Source organism: Lemur catta, chromosome 12, assembly GCF_020740605.2.
Source record: "Lemur catta isolate mLemCat1 chromosome 12, mLemCat1.pri, whole genome shotgun sequence".
Lineage (NCBI taxonomy): Eukaryota > Metazoa > Chordata > Mammalia > Primates > Lemuridae > Lemur > Lemur catta.
The window spans coordinates 49,911,817-49,927,743 of NC_059139.1; the positions used below are offsets into that span (position 1 = coordinate 49,911,817).

The 15,927-nt window shown below is 32.6% G+C and overlaps 1 protein-coding gene across 3 annotated transcripts in view; it reads right to left on the reverse strand.

Annotated features, from left to right (window-relative positions):
• Positions 1–15,927, reverse strand: part of AP3B1 (adaptor related protein complex 3 subunit beta 1) — a 225,752-nt gene that overhangs the window by 107,746 nt on the left and 102,079 nt on the right. For all 3 annotated transcript variants that reach the window (XM_045566381.1, XM_045566382.1, XM_045566383.1), the window contains exons 15-16: positions 12,408–12,584; positions 349–535 (exon numbers count right to left, since the gene is read on the reverse strand). In XM_045566381.1, the coding sequence (XP_045422337.1) occupies positions 349–535; positions 12,408–12,584 (364 nt within the window). The remainder of the gene's footprint in view (positions 1–348; positions 536–12,407; positions 12,585–15,927) is intronic.

Consider the following 15,927-nt stretch of genomic DNA (forward strand, 5'->3'; position numbering starts at 1 on the left):
AATAATACCTCACTATTAAAATGACTTACATTCCTTATAAAATCAATCTACTTAAAATTTAAATAAACACAATCCCTACAAGAAGAACAAAGCTTTCATCTACTGCTTAAACAGTTTATTAAGAATAAAATCAAAATTATTTAGGTAAATAAGGTCTATAAAAATATAAACTTTAATATAAAACTTGCTCTGGAGAACAGATGAATCAGTAGAAAACATATTGTTCTTATATATGCTAATCATTTATTAATACCTAAGAGATAAATTTTAAACACATTAGAAATGGGCAGATACTTCCACAATTTTTTAGATAACACATATTTTGCAGTTGTAGTCTGATAATAATACCTTTAAAAGGAGACTCAAGCAATGGGGCAGGTTTTTGTGCTAGGAATATTTTTTTGGCATATTTACTTAAAGCTCCACTCTTTTCATTCGGAACAATAAGCTGCCTAATAAATCTTGTACGGTCTCTGATGTCGTAGTTTTGATCATACTTGCCGAGATTTAATATGTACTGGGTAAGCAATTTTGTCTGTTGGAAAAAAACAGAACAAGATGAGAATACAGTTATTTATGATTATTGATAACTCTGGATAAACATATTTAAAGAGATAATAAAAATGAATGGTTATGTCAAACAAATGTTGTTCCGCAGGGAATATGCATTTCTAATGCTGCAAATGGAATTTTGAAGCCAAAGCACATGTCCTCTTCTGTACTGGGGAGGTGAATGCTGAGTACTGAGAAGCAGCCATGTGCTAGATTATTAAACTGCTGAAGTGGAAAGAAAGGCATCATTAAAAAAATAATCATATATGGCAAACCCGCTGAAGGGTCTACGTGAGAATAATGAATGTGGAAATACAACTAAAAACATGGCACTCAAAACTTAATCGGAAAAATATGCAGGACATCAAAACATCAGAGAGTATTAGGGGGCTGGCAAACTGCTTCTCCTGAGGTGTGTTTTATGAAGAGATACTGTCCCTGGCATAAGCAGTGTCTGCACTCTGACTGCACTCAGTTACTTTACCCTGAATTATGACCCATTAAAGCAGACACATGAATCACTGAACTGGATTACTGCAAATTATTTGCAGTGCATTTAGCTGTTACTTTTTCATAAAAGCAAGCTGCTGATGCCCTCTAAAAACTAGGATAAAAGACTTCTTCCATTTTTTCCCCCATGCTGCTTATAGCCTCTAGTAATATTGGTCATTTATTTATTTATGTAAGGGAACAACTTATTAGGGTAGCTTTTATACCGTAATAAGACTTCCTAAGTCAATTTTTGAATGTACTACATTAACATATATTGAGATAATTTTAATAATAATTAAACCAAAATTGAAATGTTAACAAAACAGGTTTGTATTTTAAACTACAGTTATTTTATTAAAAAAGCATAGTTTTTAAATTAGAAAGCTACACATGTACAATTTAACTACAAGCCAAATAGGATTCATAATACATGGAAAAAATAAACTGAGGAACAGTAAATCATTTACATTAGATTAGAACATTTTATACACATTAGAAAACAGATAAAAAATAAAAATCAATCAGGTTTAGACAGAGCTAAAGGCAATTCTAGAACAATAAGTCAAAGTACAGGAATGGTGTGGTAAACTCTTTTACAATAGTAATTGGTTCAGATAATTGATTTGGATAGAAAGCAACCTTCTTTCAGTAGCAAGATACTTATAAAGCATTAACCTAGTTTTATTAAAGTAGAATTATAAAAAATACAAGTGAAAATGTTAATAGAGCTATTCTGAATTTGGGAATCAACAATTGCTCTTCACTAATTGCTAGACCACGCAACTACAGATAAGAAAACATTCTATAATTCATTTTTTAAAGACAATTAGCAAAATATTCACCCAGTGAGTACTACAACTCAAAACCAGCTTAAAGGGAAAAGTGGTACACTCAACTGTGTAATTAACTTGCTGGGAAAAACTGGGAAACTCACTTAACCATTAGTTTTCTCAAATGTAGAGTAAGAATTTACAATTAGGTTAACTTTAAAGTCTATTTGAGTGTCGAGATCTATAATCTACAACTAAAATAGATCATAGAAAGCAAGTCTCCTAATTGCAATGATTTATTTTGAGCTAGCAGAGTGATACATTTTGCTTATATTTCCTATCCCCAAAATTAATTTTAGAAAATTAAACTTTTTCAATGTACTAATAATTTTGAGAGTGAGATAGGGTATCTAAAGTAACCAAAATTATATGATTTTAAACTATATATTAACTATAAAATTTATTATCTTGGTAAGCTTATAAAATAGTTCTATTAAAATGTATTTTCAAAAATAAAATTCTTTCTAAAATATATAAGCATATCTGTGTACAATGATACATTAAAAACACAAGCAGAATAATTATTCACTGTATTTTTATATGGTCTTACTATTTTTTAAGTTTAAAAAAATAAAACTGTTTACAATCTTTTTTAAATTAAATTTGATGATTAGTAATTATCAAATTATTGACATTTTCAACTTATTATTCTTTGTAGACAATAATATTCTAATGGAGAAAATGCCCCCGCCCATTTTTTTTTTTTTTAAAGACACAGGGTCTTCCTCTGTTGCCCAGGCTGGAGTGCAGTGGTACAGTTATAGCTCCCCACAGCCTGGAACTCCTGGGCTCAAGTGATCCTCTTGCCTCAGCCTCCTGAGCAGCTGGGACTACAGGTGTGTACCAGAACTCTCAGCTAATTTTTAAATTGTTTTTTTGTAAAGACAGGGTCTTTCTATGTTGCTTATGCTGGTCTTGAACTCCTGGCCTCTAGTGATCCTCCTTCCTTGGCCTCCCAAAGTGCTAGGATTATAGGCTTAAGCCACCACACCCAGCTGAAAATATCCTCTTTACTGTTTTTCTTAACCACCTGGTAAGTGCAGAAAAAATTCTGTTGAATGAAGGATATTCTCAATTTTTTTAAGTTGAAATCTATAAATAATTCAAATCCAAATATTTAACTTCCCTACTCCTAGTCAATGAACGTTCTTTTGATAATTATTTCGAGACAAAACTTTCAAATAATTACTTATCATTTTTTAAATATTTCACCAAATTTAGATACCATAAAACCAACTGCCTTAATTTCACTTCATTCTAATACAAAATATAAACTTATCTAATTAAAAATAAAAGCTCCATCTAAAGAGTCTCCAAAATAGATGAGATAGTACAAATCACAGAACTTCCCAATTAAATCTTGAGCTCTCATCATTTAATTTGTTCAAGTTCTTCCCTTGTTTTTAAGGGATAAATTTCAAAGTCTTCCTGTTTGCAAGATTTGTTTCCAAGAATTTTTATTTGCTAAAATTTTCAAAAAACTGAAGGTTCTTGGCATTCTACTGATGACACTTTAAAGATTTCCAAATGATTTCTGAACCAAAACTTCATATACAGAAGACTAAGCTATCAATTTAAAAAACTTAGGACAATATAAGACACTTAATTTATAAAGTGGTTCTTCACGAAATTATATTTCTAAAATCCTGTTGGTAATATGCAGCAAAGGGAATAAGTTGCATACTGTCATGCTGAAGTCTTTTCAACATCAGCTTCATCGCAAGAATTTTGTAGTACAGTTAAATATATATATCAATATCAGCAAATCTGACCACTACAGTTTTATTTCAACTGATTGAACAAGCAGAGTTTGTGTACATGCACTGCAACCAATTTCCAAAACACTTCTGTTCCACAATTTTCTTAATCTAATAAGAACATTGATATTATCCATGACAACATCCTTTCAGCAAAATCAAATAATTTTATCTTCAATGTTGGGCCTTTTAATTTACAACAGCATTTACAGAATTTTTGACAGAATAAACTTCCAAAAGCTTTACTTTGTTCCCATTTACAGCACTGACAGGGAACAAACATAAAAATACTTTAAGTGAAAAAAGTCTCCTATTGGAATTAATTGATTTTCTATTTCAAAACCTGCAGTGTGTGGCCTTTTCTCTACTAATGGAGCCAACACATTAACAGCTACTGTTTCAATTTTCATATGTGCAAAAGCATCCTTGGAATAAAAAGTGAAAAACTAATTTTTAAAAAGTCATTTTATCTAAATTAGATCATTTTTCATATAGTTATATAAACATCTTCCATACCCATATGTGTTAAAGTATCATCTTGAGGCATAAACTTCTTAAAAATAACTTCTAACTTTTTAAATAGATATTGATCCTTTTTTACCTGATTTGTTATCTTCTGATGTTGTGTGGCCAGTGAATGATATCACTGCAACTCTCATGGTGAATGGTAAATGTCAGCAAACATTTTGTGCATGTTAAGTACTGAATGGAAATTTAACACTTCATTCTTAATTAAATATACATTTCCATTAAAAAATGTAGTGCTGATGAGTTTATAACAAAATAAAAAAAGAACTGCCAAGTAATAAAATAAATTTTAGATTTACACTATGCAATTTGACCACTCTCTTTAATGATCTATAGCAGGACTGTTTAGTTGTTACCTCCTGCACATATTTCACCTATAACCAAGCTCTAACTTCCCTTTTTTCCCTGACTCCTTTCACTGGCAGCCTGAAGCTTCACACATCTCACAGGCCATGGCACCACTTGCTGGTACATCAAGTTGCTGCCAAATGAAACACTGTTAAGTATTCATCTCACCACCACCAGGAAAGTGAAAGACAGCTTTCCCCACCTGCTTTGTCACAGTGTACTTCATTTTACAGCACACACCCTGCATGCTGGTCTAAAAGGGAAAAGTTAGTTAAGTTACATCCAGAATGGGTTGGAAAATGACAGTCTTTCAGATTTAAAATATCTCACATATTAAAATGAAATCTCTGTTCATTGCACTTGTGTCTTACATGCCACTACACAGAACCATGGCAGAAGCTAGAAGTTCAAAGTGGAGGTCTACAAATTTACTCTGTCTTATATTAATGTAACTATTAATAATATTACTTCATTAAAAATTAAATATTTGGGACAAATCCTAAACTGGATGAGACACTTAGATAACAGGCATAATTAGATCTGTCCAGGGCAACTGTTATGAAGAAAATAGACAATGTTTAAGTTAATAATCATGACATTTGAGTATCACCAGAGGCTCAATCCAAAACCAGATGGAACATTAAATAGTACTTTAAAATTTGTTTTATTCATAAATTACACAAGATAAGCAAATAGAATATACTATCATTAACAGAAATATTCAATATTGTATATACATATATTTATTAAATTTTGATTTCAGATTAATTTTCCTGCTTAGATTCCTGCTCACATTACTGGTACCAACTAATGACTAATGTTATCCAGACACTATTTACAGCAATTACATTCTCTTCAGATTGACTCTAAGTTACTGTGACATGGAAAATGAATTTTGGGAGTGCTATATAAAAATTAAGAAGTTCATTATTTAAAAGACTTCTCAAAATATGGGTATCATGTTTTTACCTAAATTCTCTGACAAGTAATAAACTAGTAAAAATGTTAAACAGTAGCTTTCTTCTGACAGTTTATGAGTCAGTACAAAATAATTTAAAAAGGTCTCCTAAAACATAGCCCTAGTATCAGCTTAGAAATACTGTTGGTTTAAGGAATACAAAAAGTACACAAAATTCTGCATTTAGCATAGTAAAGATTAATATTGGTCCCACATAGTTATTTTTAAAAAGAATGATATTGACAAATGTGTTTGGTAAATGAAGTAAAGCTACACAGAATTCTTAACCTACATCAGAGGCAAATTTAAGCAGTATTAGTGTCCCATCTAATCAGTTTCTTAATTTCATGACTAAATAGGATTCTTTATGTGACTCGGATTGGATTCTGAATTTAACAGTATCTACTTCTGTCAACTAGAAAAGTTTTCTGTAAGGTCTTCCTTTCTATGTTATATATACTTGAGTTTTTCAATACCAAGAAAATATGTCCAAAAAAGGGGAGAGATGTCACTGCGTAGTACCCAAGCCTCCTTTTGCTAAATCATGTTAACTGAGCTGAGGGGATTTTCCCAGCTTCTTTTGTCCAAAGACCTGAATCACAGGGCAAGACAGAATTCAGGAGGAATCTCCAAATACAAATTCCTCACTAAGAATCAAAAAGAACTCACTTTCTTTTTTAATATTAATAGCAGAAAAGTAGAAATTTAACTGTCCCCCAGAATGAGACAGCAATTAAATGAACTATCTACACATACCAATATTTCAAAAACATATAAAGTGAAAAAAGTCCTGAAAGTGTACATAAAGTAGAATACCTACTTATATAAAAATTTCAAAACCCACAAAATAGTATCACTTATGGATATATAATCATATAATAAAAACATAAAACATGCATGATTAAATGAAACAAACCAACAATACAGCACTGGTTACCAGTGGAAAAGGAAGTGTGAACAGGAGCTTGAGGTTTTAGTTCTGTATCTTACATTCCTTTTAAAAAAGATATGGCAAATGTTAAATATCAACTTAATCCTCGTAGTAGATATATACACATTTACGCTATCAGGTACTTTGCCATAGGTTTGCAATATTTTATAATTGAAAATAAAGACATGAGCTAAGAAAAACATTAACTTATGGTACTTAACACTACAATATCATTGGAAAAATAACACACTATTAAGAAAGTTTAAAAACAAACACATCCTTTATTCATTAACTTTTTAATTGTTATTAATCAGTTTAATGAAATCCAAGCTTTTTTCCCCAAACTTCAATAGAGTATTTCAATAAAGTCATGCTAAATCTTTAAGCTATGTCTTAAGAGCTCTTTCAGCAATTTCAACTGGTTTCAAAGTTCTTCAACTTTTTTACCTTCTATAACAATGAAATTACTCCCCTGCGAGAATATTCTAACAGTGTTTACTCTTGAAATTTACATCTATTTTTTTTCTTCATAAACTTCTCAAAAGAGGGATTTCAGCACTCTTTCTTACCAGGATAAACCCAAATGAGTATTTTTCCTCATAAGAATAGAGATTCTCAGCATCTATACTAGTTTCTTTACTGTAAATAATCACATTCCTTAAGAAAAATCTAGTAGCTGCAAACTACGGTTACCAAAGAAGCAGGGTTACTAAAATCAACTAAGCACTTTTATGTGCCAGGAAATCTAAGCATTTTACATGGACTGTCTCATGTAATCCTCATAATAACTTTGTGAGGTAGGTACAGTCAGTTCTGCTCCAATGCTTGTTTAGAAAATGTGCATTTGTTCCAACTCAGCTGGGGTATTAGGGAACAATCTGGGCATAACGTGAATTTTGTACATGATTTCTTCTGCAACAAACATAGGTGAAGGCAGAAAAATGCACTCAGCTGAACTGGGCTGTGCAGAAATGCACAAAACATACACACCTCAAACATCTACCTCAGATGTTAACATGTGCAAGTGTTATGGGCCATACTCATTCACATTAAGACATACAACTTTCCATCTAATTCCCGATTAACCCTCCTACCACTTCACTCACAAAAACTACCTTTTCATAACAAGCAAAGCTCACATCTGTCTCAAAATAGAGTTGTATTCATTTCAGTATTTATGTATTTGTTAAACATCTAACATGCGTAAAACTGTCCTCCTATTTTTATTAGGTTCCCTTTTTAAAAATGTCACCAATATAGTTTTTGAGTGTTGTGACTCTAGTTCCATTTTCACAATAATCCCTATGGTTTTTATTGTGCCCTTTTGTATATTATGATTTTTAGGAACACATGTTGCATTACAGCAAAACTGACTATATTAGTATAATGCCCACTTTGTAGATGAGGAAACTAAGTCATGGACAGGTTATATAATCTGTCCAAAATCATATAGTTAGTAAGTGGCACGGCAGGATGCGAAGCCAGACAGTCTAACTTTAGAACCTGCACTCTCAATCACTACCTGCCTCCCAGTAACTGATATCAAATAGTTCTATGATAGTCACCACACACAGTTAATTGAAAACTGTTTTCCAAATACAAACTTCTACCTCAAAGAGCTCAGAGTTAGAAAATTTCAGCTTACACAAAAGTTCACCTAAAGAATCTTTAATATAATGTAACAGAGATTAACAACAACAAAAAAACCCAATATGAAGCAGCTTTATAATTCTATACCATAAAGGAAAAATATTTAAATGTTAGAGAATATATAATATTCAAAGTAGACAAGATGTTAACTTTTCAGATATTACATTTTTCAGTTCCAGAACTTTCATTTGATTCTTTTTTAGTTTCTATTTCCGTGTTGGTATTTTTTTTTCTTTTTTCCAAAATATTACGGGGATACAAATGTTTTTGGCTACATCTACTGACTTTGTTATGCTTGAGTTAGGGTCGTAAGTGTGCCCATCACCCACATAGTATTCACTATACCCATCAGGTAGATTTTCACCCATCCCCTTCTCCCTGGCTTGATTTCCACTGAGTTTTACTTTCCTTTGTGCACACGTGTGCTCATCAGTTAGTTTCAATTTAATAGCGAGTACATGTGATGTTTGTTTTTCCATTCTTTAAATACTCCATTTAGCATAATGGTCTCCAGTTCCAACCCAATTGTTGTAAAAGGCCTTAATTCATCCTTCTTCATGGCCAAGTAGTATTCCGTAGTATACACATACCACATTTTCTTAAACCACTCATGAATTGATGGGCACTTGGGTTGATTCCACATCTTTGCAATTGTGAATTGTGCTGCAATAAACATTCAAGGACAGGTGTCTTTTTCATAAAATGACTTCTTTTCCTTTGGGTAAATACCGAGTAGTGGGATTGCTGTATCAAATGGTAGGTTGACTTTTAGTTCTTTGAGGAATCTCCATACTGTTTTCCACAGAGGTTGTACTAATTTGGAGTTCTACCAACAGTGTATAAGCATTCCCTTCTTTCTGCATCCATGCCAGTGTCTATTGTTTTTGGACTTTTTAATAAAAGCCATTCTAACTGGAGTAAGGAAAACATCTCATTGTGGTTTTAATTTGCATTTCCCTGATAATTAATGATGTTGAACGTGTTTTCATGTTTATTGGCCATTTGTCTATTTCTTCTGAAAAGCTTCCATTCATGTTTTTTTGCCCACTTTTTAATGGGGTTGTTTTTCCCCTGCTGATTTGCTTTCATTCTTTGTAGATTCTGGTAATTAGCTCTCTTTCAGATGCAAATATTTTGTCCCATTCTGTAGGTTGTCTGTTTGCTCTGTTGATTATTTCCTTGGCTATGCAGAAATTTTTTAATTTAATCAAGTCCCATGTATTTAATTTTGTTCTTGCTGTGATTGCCATTGGGTTAGCCTCCCAAGCAGCTGGGACTACAGGCGTGCACCACCACACCGAGCTAATTTCCTGCTGGCATTTCTTATCTTTTCATTCATTGTTAGTGCATTTTCCTTTATATTATTAACCATATTTATAACAGTTGCTTCAAAATGCCTGCAAATTCCATCTCAGACATCTTGGAGCTGGTTTCTGTTGATATTTTTTTTTTCCTTGAAAATTACATTTTCCTGGTCTTCATTTTTGTTGAGTTTAAAAAAACATAAATTTTACCATTTTAACCACTTTTAAAGTTTGGTGGCATTAAGTATATTCACAGAATTGTACAACAACTACCACCATCCATCTCCAGAATTTTTTCACCTTCCAAACTGAAACTATAATCATTATATAAGAACTGCCTATCCTGGTTCTACTTATGCTGAGTAATTCTGAATTGTATCTTGGACATTATGAATATTATATTGTAGAGATCCTGGACATTGTTATAGTCTTTGAATGAATATTAGATTTTTGCTTGTTTTAGCAGGCAATTAACTTGGTGGGATTCAAAGTGAAAACTCTGTCGCTTGAGTACACCTCAAATTTTAGTTTAGTTGTTTATTCTCAGCTGTGCTGCTCTGAATCCACTCTATACATGTGTGATTCAAAATCTAGCCAGAAATAGAGTTATTCACAGATTTTGAGGCTTCCCCACTCTGGCTCTCTCTCCTTTCTAGAATTTTTCCATATTTTTCCAACGTTCATAATTTTCCTGAACTCTGTCCTCTACTTCCTCAAGCCAGAAGGCCCTGGCTTTCCTTTTGGAGCTTCAGCTGCTGTGCATAACGTGAACTGCAGCCCACCATCAGGATAAAAGCCATAAAAATGAAGAAAATCACTCTGCCACTCCCTTCTTCCAAGTATCAATTCCCCTCCAAAATCTATCTTGCTTTTCTTTACTCTTCTTAGTCTTTAGACAGTTTTTTGTTTTTTTGAGAATTTCCACAGTTTTTTTTCATAGGTCAGTCTAGTACATACTGAAAGCAGATCTAATTTTAAAATTCTTTTAAATTCTTTTTTATATCAGGTCAAAACATTTTGAGGTAGTAAAGAAGTTTATTATTTAGGTATTCTTTAAGCATACAAATAAAATGTGCTAAATCTTACAAAAATCAACTGAGACATTCCCTATAACTAAATAGGGAATTCAATAAAAATTCTGGAAATGTTCACTGAGGTATCTAGACCACAGAGAATTCAGGTCCACAAATAAGTCTTAGGACTCCATGGCAAACCAGCCCCTGAACACTGTGGCCTACTCTCCTTACAGTTTAAAGATGATAAAATAAATAAGTAATAATAATAATGAGACGAGAGGTCAGAGAAAATTTTATGAAGGATAAGACTCTTGACTAAGGGCTTATAAGGAGTGGTTTACTATACAGAACAAGGAAAGAGGAGAGCAGAGGATCAGAGTCATAAAACAGGTTGGTGTTTTTTTAGGAAACTTTAAAAAGGCAAGTTTGGAATAGTAGAATCTACGGTCTGAATGTTAGTATCCCTAATCACTAATGTGACGATATTGGGAAACAGAACCTGCGGGAGGCGATTAGGTCATGTGGGCAGAGTTTCTATGATGACAGCTAGTTTACCCCCTCTACCATGTGAAGACACAGTGAGAAGGCACCATCTATGAACAAGAAAGTGAGCGCTGACCAGACACCAAATGTACAGACACCTTGATCTTGAACTACCCAGCCTCCAGAACCATGAGAAATAAATTTCAGTTCTTTATAGGCTTCTAGTATATGGTATTTAGTTATAGCAGCCCAAGTGGACTAAAATATTTGGCAATTTGAGGACACGAAGTGGTTTGTATGCTCTACTAAATCGTATGTACCTTGTCCTACAGGTGAAAGGGAAACCTTTTAAAACTTTTAAGACTGGACTCGGTGGCTCATGCCTGTAATCCTAGCACTTTGGAGGCTCTGATGGGAGGATTGTTTGAGGCCTGGAGTTTGAGACCAGCCTGGGTAAGATAGCAAGACCCTGTCTCTAAAAATTTTTTGAAAATTAGCCAGGCATGGTGGCATGTGCCTGTAGTCCCAGCTACTTGGGAGGCTATGGCAGGAGGATCACTTGAGCCCAGGGGTTTGAGGTTACAGTGAGCTATGATCATGCAGCTGAAACTCCTGGGCAACAGAGTGAAACTCTATCTCTTTAAAAAAAAAACTATACACACACACACACATAATATATACATAGCTTAATGGTTATTAGGAAAGTAATACAAAAATAGTATCTTAAGACTCAACAAAACCAAATAAAGGTTCTGTCTTTGGTCCTTTTCTATGTAGCTAATGAGTAAATAACTAATCAGTACAGTACTCTTTCTTTAGAAATTGTAGAGTATGTTCCATGCCTTTTTATCCAGTGAATTTGAAGATAACATAGTTTGCATTCATATTTTTTTATTAAACTATATTATTAATAGAAGTTGTTGAGCTCAGCTTCTGAAGTGTTCTATTGTATATTTTAGAATGGTACTTCTACATAACCACAGTAGGTTTCACCATTCCCTGTGAAAACATGGTGTTTTTTAAAAAAAAAAAACCACAAAATTTCACACAGCTCATTGTTTTTTTTAAATGATTAAGTTTAAACATAGATGAATAAGGTGTCCTGTAGAATTGTGCTGTGTCCTTCAATACTTCTCAAAAGAGGAGATTGAGAGAATTAATAAATGAAAATTAGCATTAAAGAATGGTTTTAAGCACCATCAACTTGATAGTATTTTTTAAATTGTATGGTTCATAACCCAATGGACATGAGGAGACTAAAATGATTGCTTTGACCAAAATGTGAAAACTTCAGATTTTCAATAACTCCTCTGGAATTCCATTGTATCTCAATAAATCTATTACAGCACTTGCCATAAACTCTTTCATTTTTTTAATCTACTTTTCTCCCCTACTAGACTAGAACATCATCTCCTCGTACTATTACTATCTAAAGTAGAACCTGAAACAAATAGGCACCTAGTAATTATTGAATGGATAGACTAATGCAGGAACAGACCTCAGCTGCTTGAAGAGGAAAGTAAGTATCAGATAGGTTGACTAAGAATTAGACTCTTACCTGTTTGGAGTTGGTTAAATACAATTTTGCACCCAGATTTAAAATCTGCAGTTTTACCAGATCATCTTCACTAGTGAAGCTTTTAGCCATCTTCCTCAAAACATCAGGGGCAATTTTCGGAACTCGTTCACAGTTCTCTCCAATTAGCCAAAGAATACTTGCTCTAGCCACAGGAACCTAATATTAGAAGCAGATTACATAGTTAGAAATAAGATAATCATAATCTCCTTAATATTAACATAGGAAAGGTTTTAAATATTATAAAGGTTTTACATCTATTAATTCATTTAATGTATATCCAGAAAGTGTTCTATATTTATAGATTTTATTTAGTTATCAAAAAATAAATACACAGAAAATCTCATTACAACTGATTTCAAAGATTATTTCTTGGAAAAGATTCAGAGACTAAAAACCATTGGTCTAGAATCTAGATTCTGTTAGAGATTGGCAAAATCTTGGACCAAGTCTGGCCAGTCATGACCCTGTGCTTCTGTATTGTCTGTTGCTGCTTTTGTGCTATGATGGCAGAATTGAGTAGTTACAATGAAGACCTCAAAGGTCCTCAAAGCCAAAAATATTGACCAGTAATTTATAGGAAAAGTTTGCTGTCCCCTGCTCTAGAGAGAGCAACAGTTCTCACACCTCGATGCCCATAAAAATAATCTAGGGTTCTTAGTAAAAAGGCAGGTTTCTGGTTATCAACTTCAAGATAGATTACTAGGCCACAAAAATATTATATTTTAAGAAGCATCACAAGTGATTCCTGAGGAAGTCGGTCCACAAACCACATTTGAGAACCCATGGATAACACAGAAAAAGGAATACATCCATTGAAGTCTATGATTCCAAATCAAAACTATTCTTCCTCTGTATGTATTTGTGTATTTGTATCTATAGCACTGGAATTATATCAAACTGACAAGATCATCCAGGTCTGCTTATAAAATCATGAACCTTAGCCTACTATTTGGTCAACAAAAGAAATAAGGGTAAGATAAACTTGTCCAATGTTGTATTTTGGCATTATATATTCTTAATAAAGTACATTTCAATATAATTTATTTTCTTAAAAGTCACTGCTTTGCTACAAATTGGAAACTTTCCATCAGTACCATTAAGACCAACATTTTAGAGTATGCAAATTAGTTCTATTACCATTTGCTTATTTGTAGCCTCCCCTATTCCAAAAGGAATTTGAGAGGGTATGTAAATTAGTTTCTGTGAACATTTTCACCTGGCATAGAAAATCTGCTTTTCATAATAAATGAAAAAGCTGATAGCTATCATTAAAAGGTAGCATCACAAGAAAAGATAACACTTTTTATGAAGTCTTTTTATGATTTCTCAAATAAAATCCTAATATTTTCAGTTTCATAGCTATACATAGTATGACTATTAAAGATAAAAAGGGAGAATAAGGACCTTTCCATAGCTAAAATTTTATCTGAATATCTCCCATCTCAAATTCCTTCAAAACACCCATTTTATGAAATAATATAAAAATATCAAGACATCTCTAAATTGGGTTTTTCACCAGAATCAGAATCAAAAAAGCTTTAAAATAAAAAAGTACACAATTTTGAACATTATTAATAGCATCATCTTAAAATTAGTGTTTAGCATAAATTTAGTAAGAAGAAATCAGTATACTTATGTCATAAAAAAAGGTCTAAGAGCTATTACAAATCTATTCATGCAGTGTGATAAAATTGATACCCTTACTATATACTGATTTCTGGAAAGAGGTTATTTCTAATGTTCCAAAGGTTACACTGCATTAAGACCTTACTCTCAATTTATTATTTTAAATTGGGCTAAAGAATAGTAATTGAGTGGTACATTAAATTTTCCAGTATAGAGCAATTCAAGTTGCCTGCCATAATGAAAGGTACTTCTAAATAAGAATATATGGGCAACTTCAGATTTCAGTAATGCTAGATTTATTTTTCTTAAACATTTTATTATACATTGCTAGTATAAAAATTAGAATTCAATGACATATCACAATCTATTACCCCATCTGAAGTAATTTTCTTCTGGTAACACTCTTTTGCAATTAAAAAGACAATCCCAAAAAGAAATAAGGTTTTAAAAGACTGTTTATATACATGAATATACTGATTAAAATAAAAATATTTGAATACTCTAAAATTCATAATGCATATATTTAAAATATAACTCTGCAAAAAAATTAAAAATCAATAAATTGTAATGCTCAGAATGAATATCTCAAGGAGGTGGTGGTAGTAAGGATAAGATTTGGAGTTTTCTAGGATTAAGCTAATAAAATTTCCAAGAAAACATTTTAAAAATTTAAAAAACTTCACAAGAAATAACATCAATATAAATACACTGATACCCAACTCTTGGTGATGGCATTTTATTAACAACCTTAGGAAACTGACAAAACCAGTATTTTTGTGCACTTGACTAGAATAAGAATCCTAAGAATTGCAGATTCTAGCCCTCCCTTTCTCTCTCCCATTTAAGCTAATAGCGCTCTCATTTACACCACTGATACTATGAACCCATGGCTACTACTTTCAAAGATTTGAGGCAAGTAAAAAAATTGCAAGTAAGAAAATTAGTAACTTTGTTATTCTTGGTCTTTTCAACCACAAAATACAACAGGAACACTGAACTAAAACCAAGTTAATAATACCCATCCCCCCTCCACAGACATACACACACATACAGTCATACATATAATATTTTCATTATGAGCCTCTGCTTTTCAATATTCTCAAAGACAAACTGGATTGTAAATGACTTTGCCTGATTCTTTATTCTAAATGCCCTGAGCAAATGATTAAGTGCACTTTTCAAACCTTCTACTAGAAGGCAGTTTCGACTGCCATTTTAACCTATTAACTTGCCTGCAAAAACAAATAATGACTCCTAGCCCACCACAGCAGTTATAGAATACATCTAGAACGATTTTACAGATCATTCTATAAACAGTTCAATTTAAAAGCTTTTGTGTTTCAACACCAGCCCACTGCACAATGCAAGAGTCTAAAGTAAATCTTACAAAAACATCAATTTTATTTATTTAAATTTGTCAAAGGCAAAACCAGTAGACAGCTAAGCAAACTGCATACCCACAGCAAATCAGATTCAATATTCTGTATCTGGACTCAATATGCACTAAAACTTAAGCCTGAATTACATTGGGGTGGCAGGACAAGGGTGGATAACTTGTGAAATGGCAGGTGTCCAGTGAGGTATCTGGGCCAGGAGTATGTAAAGTGCTATTTCAATATTACTCAGTAGTCTTTACAGAACAGCACCCTTCAAATTGTTCTTTTATAATATGAAATCCCCACTTGTCCCATTAAACATTATATGAAATCTTATTAGAGCAATCCTTAGGTAGTATGCATCTTATTCTGGAAGGACTTTACTCCAAAACTGGTATTTACCACAAACGAAAGATACTCCAAAGGATAAAATATTCACAATCAGAATATGTAAGCTGACTATCCTATAGACATAAATCTATTCAATTTGACTGAAT